We start from the raw sequence: 25,084 nt of genomic DNA, 5'->3' as shown, positions 1-25,084 counted from the left end.
GCACTTTTCTGAATCCAGTATAACACAAAGTTAGCAAACCCATTCTGAGTTCTGCAGTACTTTTGCAGATGTTCTCAACTCTTTATGCATGATGTGCATTATGGTGTACAGATATGCTGAAGCTACATTTAAACATTTAAATGTCAGTAAAATATCTAAATAACCATAAAGCATACAAAGAGATATCTACAACTCCATTTGGAAACCTTCTTTAGTTCTCTGTTTACTGTTGTGTGTGCGATCTAGTTGTATTATATTGAGTAAGAGTCAACTGATATTTTTCCTTAGTTACCTCTGCATAGGTAGATGGAATGTCTGCTTTCTCTACACCGTAGTAGTGTTTACAATTGGTCGCTGCAGCAACCTGCAGCACTACCTGTCCCACTCCTGCAAAAAGACACAATGGATTAATTTTTTTTCTCTCTTTTTCTAAGATTTCTTTTGACATTTTTAGCATTTATTTAGATAGGATAGCTGAAGAGAGACAGGAGATATGGGGAGAGTGAGTGGGGGAAAGACATGCAGTGCGTTGAGGACTACAGCCTCTGTTAGTGGGCGCCTTCTCCACCCACTGAGCTGAACTGGTGCTCCGGGGTTTATTTCTTACACCAAATAAACTTGAAATATTGGCTGTCAAACTTCCTTGTTTTTTCTTTCCTATTTTCTCCACTCAGTAGCTTTAGTGGTGAGATAGAAAAATCTATTCTGGATCGATTCTTTCTACAGCCAGGACATCCCAAAATAACAGCAGACTTACCACTGCCAAGGTCGACAAATGTGTCGTCTTCCATCATTTCTATCTCATCAATGATCTGAGACACTAGGTCGAAAGAGGTCTCTCCATACACCTCAGGGGAGAAGGGCTCATAGTTGTTCAGCTTCTCTGGGTCAGTCACTGAGTGGTTGTACACCTGCTGCAGGATGTGTCTCAGCAGCCCGTTGGAGGGACGCTTGTTCAGCTTCATCGGCTGAGTCGTCCCTTTCCACTGCAATATTAAAACATTTAGTCACCAGAAAACAAAGACAGATTTAACAAGTGGTACTTGCCTTTTTAAGAGAGGGGCAAAAAAAACCACTGCTGTTGGAATTAAACTGCAGATTTCATATAAAAAACATTAATGTATATTCGCATATATTTGTCTGTTTATGTGTATATGTTCTTTCTTTCAGAAATTTGCAACAGTGATATTGATTCAAATTGTGGCAGGTACAGGTAACAATGTTTTTATATGCTTAGATACTTTCGATGTTTAAGTTTGTTATATATCTTGGTACCTGATTAGACAATGACGGACTTCAGCTGTGTTTTGTCATGTGCATACCCATGATTATTTAAGATGGCGACTTACAGACATATTCATAAGTGTGAGGAAGAGCATGTTGGCTTAAAACGTTTCTTGTAGTAAATACTTGGAATGGGAGCTTCTCATTATGCAGACCTTCCTTTTTTCAGTCTTTTTGGATCCAACACCGATTTATTGATGTGCATGTGCATTACTTCACTTTTTAGTATTTGAAATCTGAAATTTCAATATGGGTGGCAAGCACCGAGGACGACCAAAAAGCAGAATTGTTATGTGGAATGGAGCAATAGCCGATCAGAAAGTAAGCTGACCAAAGGATGAAGCAAAATGAAACACAGCCATGGCAAAGATGGTAAACATGAAGCGTAAAGATGAGATGAACACCAGACATGGAGTGTGTTTGGCCATGTGTACTGTAGAATATACCACAAACAAACTGACAAAGGAGGGACCAAATTTGCTACCACAATGGGTGTAGCATTTAACAGCTGGCAACATTAGCTTGACTACTCTGAAGTTACATTTGACCGCGCAATATGAGGAGTTTTAAGAGTCGAGAACAGGCAGACTCTGGTAGTCCATGAACAGAATCTGTTAGTGTGTGGTGTGCCATGTTGATCATCTCGTTTTACAGAACAGTAACATTATCATCACCATTATTAAAATTATTAAAGATTATTTGCCACCAAATGTGGATCTCTTACACTGGAAAAAAAACAGTTAAGATTTTAAAATCTCTTTGTGTGGCAGGCTTGAGTGATTTTTTTTCCACATTCGTTTTACTTATACAGCAGAAAAAAAAAAAAAACTCCCACATGCAAACTTACCAGCTGGTGAATGCTGTCAATGGCCCTGTTGTACTTGTCACAAAGCCTCTGCATACTCTCAAAGCTGTGAGAATTACAGACACAAAGTTAATATAATTCCTCTGTATAAAAAGAAATCCAGTCAACCAGTTTTGCATCTGTTTATTACTGTGCAACAATGACAGTTTTCAAGGTTTTTATTAATTAGTATTTCTACAAAGATACATTTTTTGGGAGTCTTGCAGCTCAATGTAAGTCAAATACAATCCTTTGTTGATTGAAGCAAACAGTAGTTTGGACTTGAAAAATATCATCATAACTGGTACTTAAGGTTTCAATTTTGTTTTTGGCTAAAAAAGACATGCCTAATTTATTCTAAGATGTTATATCAAACAGGGTGATAAGGAATGCAGTATAGATAAAATAAATAACAGGAAATCACACTGTAGGAAGTTTTCATTTTTTTTAATAGCTAATATCTTAACCATACTCATAGGATGTTTTCCTGGTTGTTTGATTTACTACCATAAACACAAACTGATTTAACTGTAAGTGTGAGCTCACCTCTTGGTGTCGTAGTCAATGAGTACATAGTTTTCCATTGCCAGTTTGAGGTCTGGAATCTCCTCACACACCCACCTAGAGAAACACACATAAAACCCCCACCACATCATACACCCGACAAAGTCACTTACAGTCTGTGTCACTAAGGAGTGTGCATGTGGGAAAGGTCACTTACCGAATAGTCTCAATAATTTCATGAGCTGCATCATGGTGTTTATCCTGTGAACAGATACACATATTAAACACCTCTCAGTATGACTCATTAACGTCAGAAGCATATCTGATAAACAGTGCCTGAAATTACTACAAAGTTAAATCATCATCTCTCCAATAACTCTGAAAATCCAGCATCTGAAATGACTAGAGTTAAATCATCACCTCTACATGAACTGAACCTTTCAGCTTTATGACGTCTGGCTTTATTGCAGAGGTGTTTTATTAAATCACACTACACTTAAAGCAACTCATAAGTTGTTAACTGAGGGAGAAAAGAGCAAAACAAAATTAAATCAGAACCAGCCGGGGAGCAAAATACAGAACTTAAACCACTGAAATTACCTCTGACTTAGTACTATAAAAGAAACGTTAGTGGCAGCATTTTAAAATCCTTATCACCAATGATAGCAAAGAGACAATCAAAAATAAAATATATAACACAGGATAACATAAAAGAAGCAAAAAATATTTCTAGTGGTTTCTTAAGTTAAAGTGAAATTACTTTTGCTTGAGCAACATCGCAGATCTAACAGCCACCGAAAGGAGACACAGAGGAGGGGATTACTATAGAGATTACACATTCACGAGTCTATCAGTGAACCTTAAAAACTGGAACAACTTGTATACACCTAGATTTAAAAACATCCTGAGTGGCCGATGCCAAGTAGGCTGCATTAAGTAGAGCTATAAAGGCGTCAGAACAAGTACTGAGGACATATAGACCACTCCCACCACATTCAGAGGGGAGCTGATGTGGACGTATTCTTTTAGCAGTGTGAGTATGAAATGTCTCCAGAGAGAACCACCAGCGAAACAGTGACATGAGTTTACAGACCACAGTGCTTCTGAGACACTACTACATGTGTCTCGTTAAATTTAGGGTTTAGTGTTTTTTGTTTTTTTTAATTCCATGAGAAAACTTAGTGCATGCATTGGATTGGACGGATAAGATAGTATGGATGCACAATATCATTGGCATGATATCATATCAGCAGACATTAAAATGTCTGCTGATGTTTACAACCAATATACTGACCATACATGTCATTAGTATACATCATATTGGCTCAAGGGTGCAATACATTCAAGGGGGACCACTGTGAGCCCTGAATATTTTGAATGAAGCCCCAAATATTAAAAAACAACCAAAATGTCTACTTCCCCGCTTCTCTTGCAACTCCCCCTGCCTCAGTCTGGCTTTGCACTGGAGACACTCAGTGTTCTTTACAATTAAAAAAAGGGTTTGTATATTGGTATCGGTATCAGGCACGAGTTTGGAAATATTGGCTTTTCTGATATCGGCAAAATCCAATATTGTGTTTCCCTATTTGATGGATTAGACAGACAGATAGATGGACAGACAGACAGGACTCTCTTGTCCCAAGTAGGACTGGGCGGTATCCAAATTTTAATACTATTAAACCTTTCCGAATTGTTCCCATGACATAAGGCATTACCGACACATGATTAAAAATCCAATTATACAAGAGGCAGCCCAAGCCAAGCACGTGTTGCTGGCAGGGTGCACACCCAGGGAGCACAATGGCACACATGCACTCTCATATCCTCTCTCGCTCATGTTATAAAAACAAAACCAGTAGCCATTATCAGACAGGATCTGACGATAGAAACTAATTTTCAAAGTGCTTTAAATTTGCCAAAGTTCAGGCAGTAGGTTAGTTTTTCCATTTTATATATCTCAAGAATTATTCCAAACCACTCCTCCCATGTAGGAGGTGATGGATTCAACCACTTTCTGCTGATTGACTTTTTACTAGCTGCTAGAAGAGCCTGTAATAGCTTTACATCCTTCCTACGATTCATTAGTTGAGTTCGACTAAAAAGCAGAGTCTCAAAGTTCATAGGTAGATGGTTTTAAACACAGTATTCAATGTTTTATGTATTTCCCTCCAGTATGATGTCAATGTGGGGCATCCCCAAAATACATGAAAGTGATTTGCCTCCCTCGAACCACTTTGTCTCCAGCAGGACACGCTAATATTTTTATACTTTTCTTGGAGCGGAGTCTTAAAATATCTAACAATGTGTTTCCAGCGGTGTTCCCTCCATATCATTGAATTGGTTGAGGACCATTGGACGCTCTGAATTTCTCCCCACATGTCCTCTGCTAAATTTAAATCTGCCTCCTTTTCCCATTTTTCCTTGATAGAGTATTTTCATTCTTTGCATAAAAGAGAGCATTGTATAATTTAGATATGGGTTTACGTAGTATTGACTCACCAGCTGCCTTCAGAATTTTGTGGAACTCAGATTCTGCTGCTGTTAAATCTGTGAGTTTACACTTCTAGCTAAAATAATTCCTCATTTGTAGATATCTGAAAAAATCATTTTCCTCCAAGCCATGTTTTTTTTTTTTTGTAGGTGTTGAAAACTGTGTAGTGTGTTTTTCTCAGTGAGTAATAGATATATTGTGAGTCCTTTTCTTGTCCTAGATTCAAATTTTTTGTCTTTTCTATTTGGGGGGAAGTCTGAGTCATATGCGCACCATCTGTAAAGTTTTAGCATATTATGAATTTCACTATATTTAACTACTTTCTGCCATATATTTAATTTTAGATTTATCCATGGATTTTTTTTAACTCTTCTGATTGTTCTGAAGGACCTGTCAACTATTGCAGCCTGCAGAGGAAAATTGACATTTTGATTAAATTTGTATTCTTTCCATTCGGCCTTGTAATTTGAATTACACCAGTATAGTAGAGGTATTAGTTGTGGGGCTAAAAAGCATTTCCTTAAGCATGGGAGTGCCATACCTCCTCTTTCTTTCCCCAGTTGCAAAATATTATATCTAATTCACGGCCTTTCCCCATGCCAAACAAATCAGGAAATCCATTTGTCCCATTCTTTAAAACTGTTCTGAAGATATATACTAAGTGGGGGAGAATATTCATTTTAATTGTGTTTATTCTTGAGCTTAGGTTGAGGAAGGGGATGAGATTCCATCTATGAATGTCTGCTCTGATTTTTGAAGATAATGGTTCATAATTGGCATTAGTTGTCTTCCTGTATTTTGAAAAAGATCTAATATATAAGTGTGCAATGATGGCACCTCCATCCTGCTGTTGGATGAACTTCAAGCTTTTCAGTTGGCATCACTGATTAACCCCTAAAAGAAGAATTTTCAAGTTGCACAATACTGTAGACCATATTAAAATCAGCAGAACTGTTAAGACTTCAGGCAAATCCATAGTGTGATGCTGATCATTGCATCAGTGACGAGAGAGAAGGAGTCATCTTTTGTTGACAGGCTCTTTATTAGACAAATGTCAGGCTGACACCCTCCAGTCACATGGTTGGTCGATGAGCTCTCATCTGACCAAAATCATGCTGGTTGAGGGGGAATACAGGGAGCAGAGGGAGAGGAGCAAGCAGTGCTTGGCAATCCAGGGAGAGAAAGAGACAAACAGTAATTCTCTGATTGTTTTACAGCAGTTATAAAAACTTTGAAAAAACTCATCTTAAACTCGACACAAAGATCCAGGGTGTTTGTATTGATGTGGCACTACAAGTCTCACTGTTTTGATCAACTCTTGCTGTCTATGTATTCACTGGCTGGCAAATACTTTGTTTTAAGTCCCTATATCATAAGGTTTAAATGCACGTTAGTGTTAGTGTTAGTGTCTGTTACAGACTGAAAGAGAGCAGAGGAGAGAGAAGGCACAGGTCACACCTATCCATTCACACTTGTTCACTTCAAGTTCATACACTGATTGCAGATGTTGTTATGGAGAATTGCTAATCCCATTCATATGCCCATATCAACAAGTGACTGCAGGAGTTGAAGGTCGAACTCAAGACCTAAGCTTACCACCTCTACCTACTGAGCCACAGCAGGTAGAGTCACAGCTTCTACACCGTGTTCCAAATTATTGTGCAATGAAATTTTCTGATTTTCCTGAATAGTCGATGCAAACGACAGTCAGTATAATTTTCAAGTCATCAACAATTAGAGCATAATTCATATTTTATCGAACAAACCTCCCAATGATAACTTTTTTTCAAAAATAAAAAACTCAAAGTGCACGGTTCCAAATTTTTATGCACAACACAGTTTCAAAACATTTTTGGTTGTAAAGAACTGAAAATGATAATTTGTTGGATTTGCAGCATTGGAGAGTTCATATTTACTGAAATCAAAAGCTATTTCAATCAAAAACATCTCAACAGGCCAAGTTAAATGTTAACATAGGTGACCTTCTTTGATATCACCTTCACAATTCTTGCATCCATTGAACTTGTGAGTTTTTGGAGCGTTTCTGCTTGAATTTCTTTGCAAGATGTCAGAATAGCCTCCCAAAGCTGCCATTTTGATGTGAACCGTCTTTCATCCTCATAGGTCTTGTGCTTGAGGATGCACCAACGGTTATCAGTAGGGTTGAGGTTAGGGGAGGGTGGAGGCTACACCATGAGTTTCTCTCTTTTTATGCCCATAGCAGCCAATGACACAGAGGTATCCTTTGCAGCATGAGATGGTGCATTGTCATGCATGAAGATAATTTTACTACGGAAGGCACGGCTCCTCTTTTTGTACCATGGAAGAAAGTGGTCAGTCAGAGACTCTTCACTTTTCTGAGGTCATTTTCACACCTTCAGGGACCCTAAAGGGGTCTACCAGCTCTCTCCCCATGATTCCAGCCCAAAACATGACTCCGCCATCTACTTGCAGATGTCGCAGCCTTGTCGGGACATGGTGGTCATCCACCAACCATCCACTACTCCATCCATCTGGACCATCCAGGGTTGCACGGCACTCATCAGTAAACAAGACTGTTTGAAAATGAGTCTTCATGTATTTCTGGGCCCACGGAGCAGCTGCTCTCTGAATCTGATGAATTTGTCTGACAGAAACCTTCCTCATTATTCCTTTATCTGCACAAACTGGTTTGTGCTTTGAATCAGCCACAAATTTCTTCACAGTACGATGATCACGCTTAATTTCCTTGAAATATCGAATGTTTTCATACCTTGTCAAACGCATTACACTATTTCACGCTTTTTCAGCAGCAGATAGATTTTTAGGGATGCATGATATTGGATTTTTGGCGATATCTGACATGCCAATATTTACAGATTAATTTCAGCCGATACCCATATCAATATTTAAATATGTTTAATATCACTAAAAATTCAGTCCTTTGAATACAATTTAAGGTTTGAGGATGAAAAAAGAAACAAACTTTTTTCTTAAAACACACTTTGAAGTTTAAAGAATGAGGATGAATAAAGGAAAAGATCTCAACTCACACAGGTCAGTTGGTCCAGCCTAAAACTCCACTAATTTATTAGTTTTTTTGTGGCCAAATTCTAAGTCAATATATGCTGATATCTATGCCCAAAATATCGAATGTGAATACTAGCAGAAATTTTAATATCTGCCCATACTGATATTTGCTTTTTTCAGCTAATATCTGTCAATACCAATAACAGGCCGATAATATAGTGCATCCTTAGAGATCCTGTTTCTTTCCCATACTTCTTGAAACCTGTGGCCTGCTTAATAATATGGAATGTCCTTCTCAAATAGTTTTCCTTCAATTGGGCTCAGCTGGCGAACTGATTTTCACAGTTGTCTGAGATTGATTCAAGTGATCCAAAGAGCCCTGAGACATAAAAACATCCATGAGTTTAATTGAAAAACAAAAAATTGAATGCTTATGACACTAAAATCTAATTTGCATAATAATTTGGAACGCGGTGTGTTAACACAGGCAGAGGTGCTGCTGCTTGAAACTTTTTGTCATGAAACTAACTAAAGCAGTTCTGTTGCTATTTTTAAATATCCTGGGACATGATATTACTGTATCACTGCCCAATCCTAGTCCAAAGGGAAAATGTGTTTTACAGTGTGTCCAGACACCATTTTACGTCACACCACATGAACACATTAGCACCTAAATTTTCAAAACATGAATAAATAAGGGCCAGATCTATAGTAAACGGTTAGAATTGGAGGTTAACTGCTGCTAAAGGACAAAGCTCTTACTGAAGCTGGCCTCTTCTCCATTTCAGAGTGCTGTATCTGTGGCCTGATGGCAGCAATGTGAAGTGTGTGTGTGTGTGTGGGGGGGGTGTCATTAGCTATTGTTTGTAAAGGCATATGAAGGGAGCTATAAGCCCAGAAAAAAAAACCAAATCAGTCACTTATTGGTCTGAAAAGAAAGAAGAACATAATTTTTCAATATATTGCGAATGGGTACCGTTCTGAAAGAATACAAGAGGATGCCCTGCCAAAGGAAAGAGATGTGATTTTTAATGAAAATTTCTTCAGTAAACAATAACACAACACAACGAGGATGCAGAGCTTTAGGGAGAAAAATGCACTTTTCACTGGTTAAAACAGTCTCGAGAGAGAGAAAGAGGAAGGACATGGAGGGACTAGAGCTCAACAATTTGTGAAAATAATCTACTTGATATTTTTTCCCCAATATTGAGATTGGGATTTAATATGCAATTATTTTTAAGTTCCTCATTTTAGATATTTTTCAATAACTGCAAGCAATAAATTTCTATATTATAACCTTCACATTATTATATAGAATATACTAGGGTAAGACTATTTCAGACAAATAGATAATTAGGATTTTTTGGCTTCTTTTGCAAATTTGATATCAATTGCCATATTGAAGGGATGATACTTTTAATGTCATCTCATTTTAAAATAAGTTAAACAGGAATTTGAATTAGGGTCGTTCCGACCAGCATTTTTGGCCCCCGATCCCAATTATTTAATATTGAATATTTGCCGATACAGAGTCCCAATCCAGTACTCATAATTACCTGGATTAGAGTTTCAGTTGTTTTTGTTTGCAAAAATAACTGAAGTAAACTGAATAACAACTACAGGTACATCTTAAAAAATTAGAATATCATGAAAAAGTTTTTTTTTTTTGGTCAGTCTTTTCTGAAAGTGAAACCCATATATTATACAGACTCATTACACATAGAGTGAAATATTTCAAGCCTTTATTTCTTGAAATGTTGATGATTATGACTTACAGATAAGAAAACCCAAAATTCGGTGTCTCAAAAAATCAGAATATTACATAAGATCAATTAAAAAGGGATATTTTAAACAGAAATGTCAGGCTTCTGAAAAGTGTGTTCATTTCTATGCCTTCAATACTCAGTTGGGCCTCCTTTTGCATGAATTACTGCATCAATGCAGCGTGGCATGGAGGCAATCAGCCTGTGGCACTGCTCAGGTGTAATGGAAGCCCTGTTTGCTTTGATAGCGGACTTCAGGTCGTCTGCATTGTTGGGTCTGGTGTCTCTCATCTTCCTCTTGACAAAACCTCATAGATTCTCTATGGGGTTCAGGTCAGGCCAGTTTGCTGGCCAATCAAGCACAGTAACACCATGGTCACTGAACCAGATTTTGGTACCTTTGGCAGTGTGGGCAGGTGCCAAGTCCTGCTGGAAAATGAAATCAGAGTCTCCATAAAGCTTGTCAGCAGAAGGAATCATGAAGTGCTATAAAATGTCCTGGTAGAAGCTGCGTTGACTGTGGACTTCAGAAAACACAGTGGACCAACACCAGCAGATGCCATGGCAGCCCAAATCATCACTGACTGTGGAAACTTCACACTGGACTTCAAGCCATGTGGATTCTGTGCCTCTCCACTCTTCAAGGTCTCAGAGTCTAGTGGATGAGTGGAGAGGCACAGAATCCATGTTTCTTGAAGTCCAGTGACATGGAGCAAACACCACAGCTCCAAATGTCTGTAGTGAAGCTAATGGCAGTGAAGGTGCTTTTAAGATTCTCTATTATGCTGTCACATACTTTGTTGTACAGCTCCGGTAAGGCGGTGTCAGTAATGTAATGTAGAGACAGCAGGGCATAGTGTGGGTCCAAAAGCTCAAGAAGACGACAAAAACTCAAAGTCTCCACCATGGAGCGATGAATTCAACCACTTTTTCTGTCATCATTTTTTTTGCCTTATCACGCCCTCGAGGGTACTTATCTTTCCTCTTAAAGTCCAGAGTTTGTTGCTTTGGTGAAGCTGCCTGTTGCTATAGTGAAATCCCCGTATTCCGCTGTATGTTTAGTTTGGAGACGGCAGATCACATTTGTAGTCAAATGCAGCACTGCTGCTACCACCTCGTGAAACGGTCTTGTTACAAATGCTGCAAGAGGCCACTGGACTGTTTTCACTCTCACATTTGAAGTTTTCCACACTGCTGACATTTTAAACACAGGTGCGTTTACGGCCTGTTGTGAATTGTGCTCTGTCTACAACAGCTGATGTAAATGATCGGCTGGGCTGATTGGATCAAATTGCTGATTTCCGATATATTAAAAAGGCTTATATCGGTTTTGATCCAATACATACAATCGTGATCGGGACAACCGTGATTTTTATTCAAAAAAAATTGAATGTTGGCATGATGTGTATAAAATATCTCCTGCAAAAAAGTATTACACTGGTATTTTGACACATTTCAAGTTAAAGAAATCTTGCAACTTTTGCGATTTGTATATTGCAGCAGGCCATATTGTGGTTTAATCTAATTTGCGATTAATTGCCCAGCTCTAGGAGGGACTAGGAATATTGTGTTTCACGGTGCTTTCAAACAGTAATATTTCACTTATTTTTAATAGTAAGTAAATAAAGAAGAATTTCCCTATATCAATGACTCTGACTAACTACTGTGCAAGAGTATACAAATAAACAAAAGTCTATAACATGAGAATTTTAGGGGAAACAAAAACAGAGCCTTGAAATTTGACAAGAACTGTAGCCTTTGCTCTGAGCTAAACCAGCGCTCCACAGGGCATCTGTCAAAAATCAGAGCTTAAGCCATTGATGTTTTGTCCTACATGCTTCCTTCTAGGTTTAAAGATTGTTTTCACAAGATGAACTCTAGCTATTAGCTTATAATGTTGCTCAATCAGTCCACTCTATGTTTTAGAAGTTTAAGTAAATCTAGGTAAACTGCCTAAGAATTAAAAAAATGCTTCAAAAACATAATTAAAATTGTAAGATCCCATGTAGGCAATCTAAAGTTAGAAATCCTTACTGGAGTGTGCTGAGCAGCTCTGGGAGTAATAGGAGTCAAGTTACACCCAGAGCGCAGCCAGCCCAAGCCTGTTGCCTGAGCTGACCCACTGACCCACTTTCTGTCTCCTGCTCCAGCGCACTGTCAAAGAGAGCCTCTGGTGGAAGAAAAGAAAAGACGGAAAATAAGAGAGGAGGGGAAAGCAGAGTGTGAAAGGAAAGAAAGTGAAAGCGAGAAGGGGCAGAGAGTGGGGAGAGTGAGGGAGCCAGAGAGGGGAGGGGTAGCCTGGTACTCGTCAGCTGTTTGAGGCCTGGCACAGCAGAAGTAGCTAACAGCTTACTGCTTGGAGCTCCCCGCTTTCCCGCTCAATACTGCCCGCCACTACTACGCAAACTTCCGCCAACGCTAAGGCATGCATGCGCACAAACTCAAATATGCACAGTAATACAGGAAGGTCCTCTTTTTTAGCTGAAGACAGTTTCGGTTACAAATGTTTTATCAAGCTAACTGCTAGCTGTGTTTCTGTTATCAGAACGAACTTAAAAGTCATTTTCAACATACATGAACACAAAACACTTCACACATCAAAAAGGAAAGCTAAGTGAGACATGCAAGTGTATGAAAGAGCCTGTGAGCGAGGGAATGAGATGCTGTGGGGGGAGGTCACCTGCTCACACAAAGACTGCACACAGCAACACCAGCACAGCGCTGGTGCTAAAAATAAACACCGTCTGCTAGCTAGAGTCAGACAAAAAGAACTGGAGACCCTCCTCTCTCCCCACTGTGGGTATACTGACGCATTTACGACTCCTCCTCTTTACACCACCTCTTCAGTCAATCTCCCCAAACATCAGTGCTACACATAGTGGGTGCAGGGGTTTTACACATCATTGGGCTCCGCTACATTTACCTAAGCAGCCTACAAGAACAAATGACTAAGACAGAGATGTTAGTAACACACTTTAACTTCTCTTACTTCTTCGAAAATCATGACAAATCGTGTGCTGTTGGATGTGTGGGAGGAAACCAGAGTGCCCGGGGAAAATTCACGCAGAGAACATGAAAACCAAAAAAAGCACAGGAAGGAATGAACACAGGGAGCTTCTGTGGGGTATCAGAGCTAACCACTACAAGACTGTGCAGTCCCCAAAAGGACATGAGTTTATCAAATATGACGACAGGGCTGTATTTGTTATTTAGGGAAATGATCATAGGTAATGACGAAGACAAATGCCTTGATGGAGTCATTTATTTTATCTCTACAGATTAGGTAAGAAGATCAGGTGCTGATGACACAGACAATCTGAAATTAAATCAACTTGTACTCATCAACTCACAAAAGGGAAGCTTGAATGTTGTTGTGATGTACTCCTGTTTTCAAGGTCTGCAAAAAGTATCAAGTAAAGGACTCTGACTAATCTTCATCATTTTACAAAATCGCAAAAAATGTGCAACTGAAAGACAAGATAGAGAAATTCTTAAAAAAAACTGAGCCACATATAATGGTCAAACAATGTATTTGATAAAACGTAGGATAAAGACACCTGGAGCAAAAAAGCTAATATAAGCACTAAACTAACTCCTGGGATAAAATTACTGTCCATAATTACACTATTAAATAGTAAGGGCTGGGCAATCACTTTTTAACATAACATGATACTCATTCAGACAAGACATATGGTAAGACACCTATGTCAGTGTAGTTTATGTTGATTTGAAAAAAATAAATAAGAAGCAAGACCTAATGGACAGTAAAAGACTGTTTACAGTAAGAACAATGGGTATCAACATGCTGAGTTGACCACAATATCATGTACTTGAAATATTAGTTTAAATAAAAATAATTTTGTTTATTTAATGAGCTTTTTGTCCACTGATGGGTTGTTCATTTAAATTTTATTTTTCATGTTGACAGTGTGTGGCTGGCTGTTAAAATGCCTGTGAATGATTTTGCCCATGTGGAATTGACATAAAGCTGACTTTTTTGCTATTACTTTACAGAAAAAAAAAATCTATATTTTGTGACACCATTCAGCAAAAAAATAAAATAATAATAATAATCTGAAATTTGATTTTTCAGCCCATATATCCAAGCCCTAATACCAAAACACCATAAAGACAAAACTAGAGTTGGGTATCGCTTAAGTTTTTCTGATACCGCTGCAATGATTATAGATTTTTTTATGGTGCCGGTGCCTTAACGGTGCCTGAATCTCTAACCAAAACTTCAGGGTTTAGTGCTTTCCTATGGTATCCTGTAACGTAACAAATTCGTACTATATGCAAAGAGCTCCTTGAATGCTTGCAAGGTTGATTTAAGTGAAATATGGTCTGTTTTCCCTCCTGGTTTTCACTGATTATTGCCGTCAGTGAAATGATTCCAATAATTTGCAAACCTACAGCACATATGTATGACGTCATCATATGACTACATGTGAGTTTGGCTGACTGATTACAACACTGAGACACTGAGTACTCCATATCACTGTACCAGGACACTAGGTATTATAGTTGCCTTCTTTCTTCTCTTGCTGCAACTAATATTGAATTCAAAGAACCCAAGAGACAGGTAGCTTTACAGCGTATCTGCAGTGGTCTTAGTGGCAGATTAAGCACAAAGGTGAGCACCAACCTAGAGACATTCATCTGCGGCGTCTTTCAAATGCTGTGTGGGCCTGCTTAGTGTCCACACCCAGAACCAGATGGACCAAAAGCTGGACCACACCAGAGGTGCTATTCATATGGAAGCATTTAGAGATGCACAGATGTGTGGATTTGGTGAGAGACGGAGGGAGAGAAAGGGAGAAACGGAGCAAAGAGAAAGAGCATTTTATGGGTTTCATTCTGGGTGCCACATTACAGAAACAGCACCCCTCGTATTTAACAGCCAGTACAACAGCTATGCTGTGTGCATCGGCACACAAACAGCACTGTGTTCATGCTTTGTGGGTGAGATAAGCAATCTTATTGCTCTGTGGGAGTCAAGAATAAATCTTCACTGGGCGGGACACATTGCAAGCTGAACGCACTTCAACAAGGGTAAAAAAAACCCTCTGACAATAAAATGTGACTGGGAAAAAAAGCTTGAGCACAGATACCGGCATGTGCTTTTGAAATCTATTAATATAGCATTGCTGAAAAGAAGCAGTCTCTTCTGCCCTCCTCCCTGTAGAGTTGACCATATGGACATGAGAGGAGGGGAGAAAAGAGAGGAAGTGTTTTCCCTTTGAAAACAGGAGGACATCGCTGCATGAATAGACTCCATATTGCAGAACTCCGCATGCAGGACCATCAGCTGTTTCTAATTCAGTATGTGACAGCTAAAAGCAGTATAAATAGCTATCAGGCAGGTCAACAGTATATTCAGCAGTATAAATTCCTGACATGCCTGCTCTTGTGTTTATCTTCACGGACCATAGCATAAGGAAGTGGGTGAAGCAATGAAGGCAGGACCAGGGGGAACTGTGAGTGTTATCAGAGTGTGGCCTAGTGTAAAGGGAGGGTCAATCATATCTGCCAAAGCTGAGAGGAGTGGCTCATTACATCAAGAAATAACTATGACTAAGACCCATTTTCGGTTCATATTGCAAGGATGACATAAAGGAACCAATAGATGAAATGATAATACTGGTTGTTTACATACAGTGTGGGTGGGGGTTAATTTTTAGAGGAATACCCTTTCAGTCATTCTGAGAAACTGAAACTTTTTACAGTCAGCACTGTCTCACCGAAATTACTATAAAAGCGAAATAAAGTTTCAGACAAGTCTATAGACCTTAAAAAAGACCACAAAACCTGTCACCGCTTCCTTTTCCGTTCCTTTTCTTAGAGTTAACCTGAAATGAGCCGGTGACGCACTGACAGCATACGACATGGAAATACAACTAAAAGCAAGCATGGCAATCGATGAGAGGACTGACAGAGCAGAGATCTATCTAGTCTATGTTTATGAACCCAGAATCTGATGCTTTCACACAGTGCAATATACCAAACAAAGACAGCTGTTTTTTCACATCCAGATGTTATAAGATAACAAAACACAGAAAGTATTCAAGGAATGCAATTCATTTTTAACGTGCATGTTGCACTGAGAAACTCAGTACCTAAACATGCACACAGCAGAGTGTAGCTGATCCTCATAACGCTATGAGTGTTTACAGACATCAGCTATTCGAGAAACGGAGAACCCCCTGTCCTTGGTCTGCTGATGTGTTTCAGTGAGAAAATAAATGGTCACAAGTCGAAATAATGTTGACAATGACATGATGGTGAATAGGAGGGACGGTCTGTTTGAGTAGCTACACTTTCAAAATTGAACTGTTAGGTATCCCTGTCAACATCTGCCTTTGCTGTTCACTAACGTAACTCTACTCAACATCACCTTAATGTTTCAGTTGTCACTTTCTGACGACACATTAATGTTTAACAGCTGATAATACAAACTACAAGCTGTTCAGTCATCGTAGCTGGCTGATACCCAGTGTCTGTCACCATTACGACCAGTATGACCTGATTCACCGGACGAGCGTGCCATGGCTCCCTATATTAGCCAGTGTTAGCAGAGAACTAGCTAACAAAGACAGACACAGGATATAAACATGAAAGCGCGAAGTTTAAAAGTTTAACACTTACATATACTGGTAAAGGCCACGGATAGCCAGCAGGTTCTGCTCCAACCGGCGATTTGAGCTTGAGCTCCAGCTTTTCTCCCATTCTACTCTTCACGGCGGCTTGGCTGTGATAGATAGCTAGCTAGCTAGTAACTGCTCTCTGTTAGCCAGCTGGTCGGTTAGCGATCGAGCTACAACGTGAACATTTTGAAGGAAAAAACGCTCAAAATAAAAAAGACGTCGACGCTCGTTGCGTGGTGAATACACCCACAAAACAGTCAGGTGTGGTAATGTATATGTCTCGGTTTTCTTTTTTGAATAAAAGCCTGTTCATGTCCACTGGCAATAACACCTCGTCCGTAACGCCGCCATCTTGCCCGGCATGAATATATATGGCAGGGGGCCACTGGTAGCAGAGGGACACAGACGTCACCGACGGGACCGTGAGCTCAGCGCGTGGGCCAGCAATCACGCGTGAACCCCGTTCCATGGACAGAGAGCGTGGAGAACATGACAGGGTTTTTACGTCTCAGGACGGAAATATTGGGGAAGCATTTAGAGTTGAATACTGTCAATTAATAAGTTTATTTTAAACATCAAATAAATTCAAATTAGATACCAGTGTTATTCTTAAGATAACAACACGACAGCTGTAAAGCTTAATAGGCTAATTAATTTACAGACCAGCGTAATCTTTCATTAAATTCCTCAACATCAGCAGGGCCTCTCAAAAGGGGGGATAAAGGGGAGAACTTTCTGGGCCCAAACCAGACTGCTAACTAATGGTCTATCATAAAATAAAGCTGTGATAACCATATTTTTCTTCAACCTGAATAATCAGGCTTATTACTCAAAAAAAAAAAAACTCTTTAAAAAATGAATTGTATTTATTTATGCTGTTGTATAACATAGTATACTTATCTTAAAACAGGATTTTTTTTTCTTTTTGTTTTGTTCACAGTGTGGTTTGGTATACTAAACAAATTAGGAAAGTAATGAAAGACTTTATAGCAGGAAAAAGTACACAACTATTGTACTTGAGTGAAAGTAAAGTTACTTTGGATGAAATTTACTGAAATAGAAGTAAAAGTACTAATCAATAAATCTACTCAAGTAAAAGTAAAAAGTAGGTCATTAAAAATTTACTCAAAGTACTGAGAAGTTACTTTTGATACCGGAGGGGGTTATACAGTAAAGTATGATCTTTTTTATGTTAAAATAACTACAAGAGAACATGAATCTATAACCAGGTTGTTTTTTATAAGGTGTGACTTAACTCAAGTCAGATGCATCACTTCTTTTAGGATCAAATGTGGCATCATTATCCTGCTATTGACAGTCATGTGCTGAGAAAGTCAAACTTCTGGCCATTTCCTTGTTTGCAGAAATCTAAAACCTCTTTGCTTTGACTTTTGTTGTTGATTTTGTCACTCATTACTTGATGCTTTTTAAAATGTGGTAAAGTACAATACTTTCCTCAAAATGTACTTAGGTAAAAGTAAAAGTGGTGATTTTGAAAAGTGCTCAAAAAAGTACAAGTACACAAAAAAGCTGCTCAATTACAGTAACTTCAGTAAATGTAGTTACTTTCCACCCTGCTTTATAGCTAGGCCATGGTGTAAACAAATGTCAGGATGCCAATAAATAAAGTGAAAGAAACTGAGGCAACTTTGATGGAAAGGAACAAAATACTTGTAAACAGTGACAAAAATGGATGAAAAGAAGCAAAAATGGGTTGAGTGGCAAAAACTCTGCAAAATCATCCAAAAATGGGCTTTGACTGGTAATAATCTGTCAAAAATGGGTGAAAAGGGGCAAAAAAAATTCCCCAATATTGGATAGAAGTGACTTTCCAGACCTTAAAGCTCCTGTGTGGAACTTTTAGCTTGTGTTCCTTTTGCGCCTCCTGTTGGCAAATCATTACAGCATATCTCTTGGTTGATGTTTAATTTATCAGAGACTTTAATCATTCATTTGGGACAAGTGTTGATGGCATTGAGGACGGACCTTGCCCAAGCGCTCACTCTGGATATTAGTTGTACCCTGAACAAGATTTGAACCCCCAATCTTCCGTCACAAAGTCAGTGATGTAAACCACTGAGCTATCCAAAATCTCACCCTTTGCTTTTTCAGCCATCAAATGTATCATTCATAGTGAACATGTGCTGTGGAAGTGTATCATCACTCACTTTTCATGAACCTAACCTGCAGCAGTGGTTACAAGCATTATACATTTACATATAAGAGAAGTCAGTCCCATTGTTGGTAGTCTTGTTGCTATTTTAGGTCATTTAAAGGCATCCGTTTGAGTTTAAGTCCATTTTGTAACATGCACTAAACTGCTCAAAGAAGCTTTATGTCATGCAGCAGAGAATGGAGCGAGCCAGAGAGAGCAGCACCTCGGTCCTAAAACTGACATGCCTATAGGGAATGTTCATACTTATCAATGATTGCACTTGTATGTGATAAGAATTACCCCCCAAAATGTTGAGTACATTGGCTGTACAGTGTCTCCTTGTTACAATGGATGTAGTGCTACTGTTTCAGACATTCATTGTCTTTCAAAAGATTGTAACATTTACTCTGAGTTTATTTTCTCATCATTTTTAATTTAGAGCAGGGCAGAGACAACAACTGGCACAATTATATTCAATCCAAAGAACACATAGTTTACTTTTGTACACAAATGTTGATGGAAGACAAGCATTTTTAAGTGAAGGTATTGATAACAAACATGTGAATACATTTAAAATGACAGATAAGAGCATCCTTTACTCTGAGTTAACGCATATATATATATATATATATATATATATATATATATATACACAAACTATCATAATGTGTTTAACAGTACCACTTATTTTAAACATGTCCCTTAAAATTGAAACTTGCCGCAGACCTATTCTCAAAGAAATAAAGTAGGGCCATTAAATGTTCTACAAGTCTGAATATAATATTAGGAATGTCTGTGGTAAAATGATTAATCGTATCCATTTTAGATTGAATGGTTCGATTATGGAGAGAAATGTCCTCAGTTCATTCATAAAAGTTGGCTCATGGAGTAAGGCAATTCGAAACAGAGCCAGCATTGTGTAGGAGGTTTAATCATGTGAAGCCTGAATGTGACCTGGCATTATAGCTGAAAAGCTTGACGAGCAACCATAAAATCAAATTACATAAAGCATTTATACCACACACACAACATCTGACCTGCTACAGTAACTGAACTTTGTAGTTTTTGAATGCTTTATTGTTGCACTCAGTCTTTTTCTGGAATAACAAGTGTAGATCAAATAGTCTTAGATGTGATTCCATGTTTATATTTCTTTAATATTATCAAGGGATGTAGATTTTTGTCGATGTGTTGGATTTACAAACTATTTTTTGATGATACCAAGACCAATACCTGTGGATAGAGACCTAAAACTTCAGTCCTGTATTTATTTATTTATTTATTATAGGGGACAGTGTGCATTTCTCATTTCCATTCACAGTCCCCAGCATGTTGATAGAAATAAACAACTGGCTACATGAGGGCCACACCAACCCCCCCAATCCAGTCCCCAGAAAATTGTCAAAGGGGGGTGGGGGTTGTCTTGATTGGTTCAATGTTTGATCCATTTTACAGAAATCCCCCTGTCAGTGGGTATTCAACTTATGTCAACTTATTTGTGCATATGGCTAAGATTTACAGCTGATATATTAGCTGTAAAAATTGACACAAATTTTCATATCTTTTGATACAAATGTCATGCTGATATTATTGTGAATCTCTAATATTATCAAAGTTTATACCTCGGTACACTTACTTTGTATCAGTGGTTTATAATCTGACCAATAATAATAATACTCTTGTTAAAGTTTAACATCAGTGAATAGTAGTGAAGTTTTCTCTCAGTTAAAAGGAACCTTGCATACTAAGACATGCTGACTTATTACTGAAACATTACTGTCTTTTATGTGTATATTGTCAAAAGAAACACACTAGGTTTTATACATTTTGAGAAGTTAAAAAATGAATTCACATGTACGCTGCCATTTTAATGCAACGGGTAGTGATGTCAAATGCTTTAATTTGGTTTATTCATTTGCACATTACAAAACAAATAAGAACAATTTGAGATAATTAAACCAAACATTGCACAAGGGAGGTTAGAAGCCAAAAGGCTTATCAAAATCAAGAGGTATAGCAAGACTTATTCTTGGCAGCAATGCAGATTAGCTAGAAAAAAGAACATCATAGAGGTATACACTTCCCTCCAAAAGTATCCGAACACTGAGGCCAATTCCTTTTTTTTTTTTTTTTTGTTGCTGTAAACTGAAAACATTTGGGTTTGACATCAAAGGATGAATATGAGACAAGCTTTTATTTTCAGATATTTAATCTGGATCTGATACACGACATAGAAGATGGCACCTTTTGTTGGAACTCACACATTTTTCATGTGAACAGAAGTATTGGAACATGTGACTGACCTAAGCCACCTCCATTACATCTCATCAGTGTCCAGGTACTGCACCTTCACACCATCCTACAGCAGTTCATCGCCACCTCCAAGCCATCACATTAGTATCCAGGTCAGGCTCCTCTGTGCATCTTGCATTCCTTCACAGCTGTTTCCAAGTCATCTCATCAGTGTGTGGGTCAAGCTCCTCAGAAGTCTTACTCATGTTATCTTACTCCTTCCATCACCACCACCAGTGTCTATACTCCATAGGGGGTATCCTATCCTCCTGTTGTTGGCCTCACTACCCCTTCAAGTTAATAAAGAAATCTAAATGGAGTCTATTGGCCAAAGACATTTCACAATTTCAAACATTTCCAAAATGAATCAGTGTTAAACTCGTATTAAGTCTCTCCTGAGTAAACTGCTGTTGTTTGCTCGTTTTATCTGCACCACAAGTACAGCCAGAGGCATTTGAAGTCTTTCCACCACCTACTGTCAGTGCTTCTCAACAAAAAGCCATAATTGATTTCGTTATGTTACCTAAAAATATTATGCTTTAGCCTTTATAGATGAGACTGCAGCTATCACATTGATTGTATTTCATTAAAGGTCACATATCATGCAAATTACAGTTTTTCGGGCTTTTCTAACAAAAATATGTGCCCCTGGCCTGTCCACAATCCCCCCAAAAATCAGACCACCCCCCCCATTTCAGAAAATGTGTGCTGAAACAAACCGTTCTCAGATTTTCCCCTCATGGTGTCATGTGGGGAGTTAGCCCTGCCTCCAGGTTCGATTGGCCCTCCCCTCTTAAAAGAAAGTTCGGCCCTCCTCTCCTGATCCTCCTCTCAGCTGCCAGCTGAGAGGAGGATCAGGAGAGCCACATCCATTAAGCCATATCCATTTCCTGGGAGGGGCATGATCAGGGGTGAGGCAGACAGCTTGTTAACATTTAAAGCCACAGACACCGAAACAGCTCGTTCTGAGCAGGGCTGAAACAGAGGGGTTTTTAGACACGCAAAAATCCAATACTAGAGTTTTTTTTTTCAGCAACAAACTTCCCAGGCATGTTTTCGGGACTTCTGAGACCAATATGAACTTGTCTTAAAGGGGAAAAATATATGACCTTTAAAAACTTTAAAAAATTATAAGCTGTCTGAGGGATTTTTTTATAGACTTAAACTGCTGCTGTGGTTTAGGTGTCGAACTTGCAGACAACATACTAAGGAAATCCATTTTTAAGGGAAAGATTCTCAATGAGGGTCACACGTTTCAAATTAGAATAAAGCATAACAGTAGATATAATTTTGGCTAAGAGAGTTCAGATTTTGTCCAAATCCGCACAAATCAAAAGTTCCTCACAGGAACTTGAACTTTTGGTATCATCAACGTGCACAATGACGAATACTTAGCAGTTATTGTGTGATCTTATCTTTTTAAGTTGTGACAGTAAATGCTGTTTTTGCACTCCTAATTTGGTCGTTTGTGTTCTCATCACAGCTTTCAAAGCTGCCCACAAATGGTACTGGGAGTCAGAGATGTTCTTCTCAACCTACGTGAATGATTCATGAATCTAAGGTCACCTTTCTGTGGATAGAAACAGAGATGTGTAGGTTTCATCAAAATATTAACCACATTAATTGAGTCTATTATGAAATGCCCTCATTTCACACACACATCCCAATTACCTCACATAATTGACTGACCCTTATTTCAACCATGGCCTACATTGTCACACTGCAGAACTGCCCCGCTGTGTTAATCGAGAATCTAAAGAGAAGACACCTCACTGCGTTTCCACACAGAAATCCTTTTCAAAATAAGTCTTGTCTATTTAAAACCTTGAAAGCACAGAAGTGGAGCTGATCTCTGCGCTGTGTGTGTGAGCGTGCCAGTGTATACGCTGCTGTATGTTGAAGGTAAGGAGAGATGGCAGCCTGCCACAGTGAACTCACTGACCAGGCCCCCCTCCAGCAGCTCTGAGGCCAGCTTTGGGAAGGGAGCCAGTAGCAGCATAGCGAGGCTCAGGCACAGCTCAGCCCAGCCAACTGGAACACAGTCGCTATGTAGATTTCTGGGATCTTTCACAGTGTGTCAGATTACAGCGAGCCCTGTCCTCTTGGGTGCCTCACAGGAGCATCCTCCGCCATGCCAGGGTCTTTTTTGGATATGTGTTTCCCTGTAAAGCATGGAGTTGTCAGCAAACAATACACACAGGGGGTATAAGAGGATACCCATGCGTTAAAAGAAACACCAACTGAACACCAATGCAGAACAACCCTCAATACACATCTAATGGTCTTCTCAGACACTGCAGAGGTGAACACAACTGTATATTCTCAGGAGAAACGAGACTAACCAGTGAAACCAAAGGAATCCAAGTGTTTCTATTAAATCTGGTGGTTTTTATTCACTGAAAAAGGAGTGCCAGTCTTGTGCAGAGGCTTTGCAAACAAATTGGAGTAAACTGCTGCCATCTACAGGAGATCCTCTTTACTACAGGCCTCATCACTGTAAACAAACACTGAGTAGAAACAAGTCCAGTGAAACTAAATTTTTGGAATATATCAGTGTCCACTTATGGAAGTTTTACAGAATGGGATATCTCGAGTTTAGGTGTCTTTTCGTTGATTCAAAATGAAATGGTTAGAATATATAGAATATCATGTAAAAAATAATTTTCCTGTTATTTACTTCAGAAAGACACATTTCCATATGTTCAAGAGTCATCTCCTACAAAGTGAAACATTTCAAGGTTTTCTAAGCCTTTCTTCTCACTCTGGTCTGTACACACAAACACAATCATGGGGACGACTGCTGACTTTATCGTCCAGAAGACAATCATTGACACCTTTCACAAGGGTAGTAAGCAGCAGAAGGCCATTGCTGAAAGGGCTGGCTGTCCTCAGAGGCCGTATCATGGAAAGTGTGTCCTCAAGATCTGTATAAGAGGAATCTAGAATATTCAGAAATTTCACTTTTTGAATTAAATCACAGGAAAAAAAGTAAACTTCATGATATTTAAGTTTTTGCAATGCACCTCTTCAATTGTTCTTTTGACTGACAATCCTCTAAAAAACGTGGTTGTGCAATTGTGTATCTACCTGAAAAAAACCCAACAACTTTAGCACTATTCATATTGAATTAAAACGTTGTACCCTTATGTTCAGAGGAAAGTTTTAGCATTAATTAAAGACACTCAGTTACTTTGCAAACAAAGTGACTGAGTGTCTTTAATGGAGCAGAAGACACTTAAATTCAGCTGAAAATAACAGACAACCAGTTTCAGAATTTCACAAATAAGCATTTTAAGAATTTTTATTGAAACAAAGATCAATTTCAGTCCCAGTCCCTTATGTTTTTTTTATTTTTCAAAAAGCGTGCTTTGGGTTTTTAGCGCCAACATTTCACGACTCCTCTCCAAAGCCCTCTTTGCTTTTACAGCAGCATGTATATAGTCAGAAAATGAAAGAAAAAAACCAATACAACATGTCATTTTGGCACTATCAACTCATAACAACGGTACTCCTGTGCTGGCATATCGTTACTTTCAAACACTCTCCGTTGGAGTAAAAATGTGCTAACTGATGAACTCATTCAAAATGGAATTTGACAGTAATAATAGAGATGTAATACAGTAATCATGTCAAGAAAAATGTAGAGGAAACAAGAAACATTGTGGCGTTTTTCTTGTTAAAGGCAGCAGGGCTGAGTATTGTGAGATTCCCCCCTAAAGTTACAGATTCAGCCTGAGTGGACTCAGCAGCAGAATCACAGCGATGCCACTGTGATGGGTCTTGCAGTACAGGCTTTGATGTAGTGTTTTTATTAGGGCTAATACAAGAAGAAGCCTGGCAGTACAGCAAAATGCTCAAGCCAAGATGCATAAATCCAATCGGGGGCAAAGGACCCTCCTGTTACTTTAACAAGAAAACAGTGAAAGAGTTTGAACTGGATGATAAATTATGAGAAAACACATGATAACAAGAAGTAGAGAATACTGCAACATGTTACTTTGCCATCTTTTGGTGCAGTGTTTCGATTCATCCCACTCTGTAAGCACTTTGGTATACATGCTGGTCAGACCCATGGCGGATTGATTACATACTGATTCA

The 25,084-nt window shown here is 38.7% G+C and overlaps 1 protein-coding gene across 3 annotated transcripts in view; it reads right to left on the bottom strand.

The window, feature by feature from the left end:
* Positions 1-16,888, bottom strand: part of dot1l (DOT1-like histone H3K79 methyltransferase) — a 41,713-nt gene extending 24,825 nt beyond the window's left edge. For 2 of the 3 annotated variants that reach the window (XM_041791237.1, XM_041791238.1), the window contains exons 1-6: positions 16,541-16,888; positions 2,850-2,893; positions 2,675-2,749; positions 2,132-2,195; positions 758-986; positions 293-387 (exon numbers count right to left, since the gene is read on the bottom strand). In XM_041791237.1, the coding sequence (XP_041647171.1) occupies positions 293-387; positions 758-986; positions 2,132-2,195; positions 2,675-2,749; positions 2,850-2,893; positions 16,541-16,621 (588 nt within the window). In that variant the 5' untranslated portion in view covers positions 16,622-16,888. Of the gene's footprint in view, positions 1-292; positions 388-757; positions 987-2,131; positions 2,196-2,674; positions 2,750-2,849; positions 2,894-16,540 lie in introns of those variants that run through there. The other variant, XM_041791239.1, reaches the window with a different exon arrangement.
* Between the last annotated feature and the right edge of the window lie 8,196 nt (positions 16,889-25,084).

This window comes from Cheilinus undulatus, linkage group 7 (assembly GCF_018320785.1).
Source record: "Cheilinus undulatus linkage group 7, ASM1832078v1, whole genome shotgun sequence".
Lineage (NCBI taxonomy): Eukaryota > Metazoa > Chordata > Actinopteri > Labriformes > Labridae > Cheilinus > Cheilinus undulatus.
This window is presented reverse-complemented; position numbering and strand designations above follow the sequence as displayed.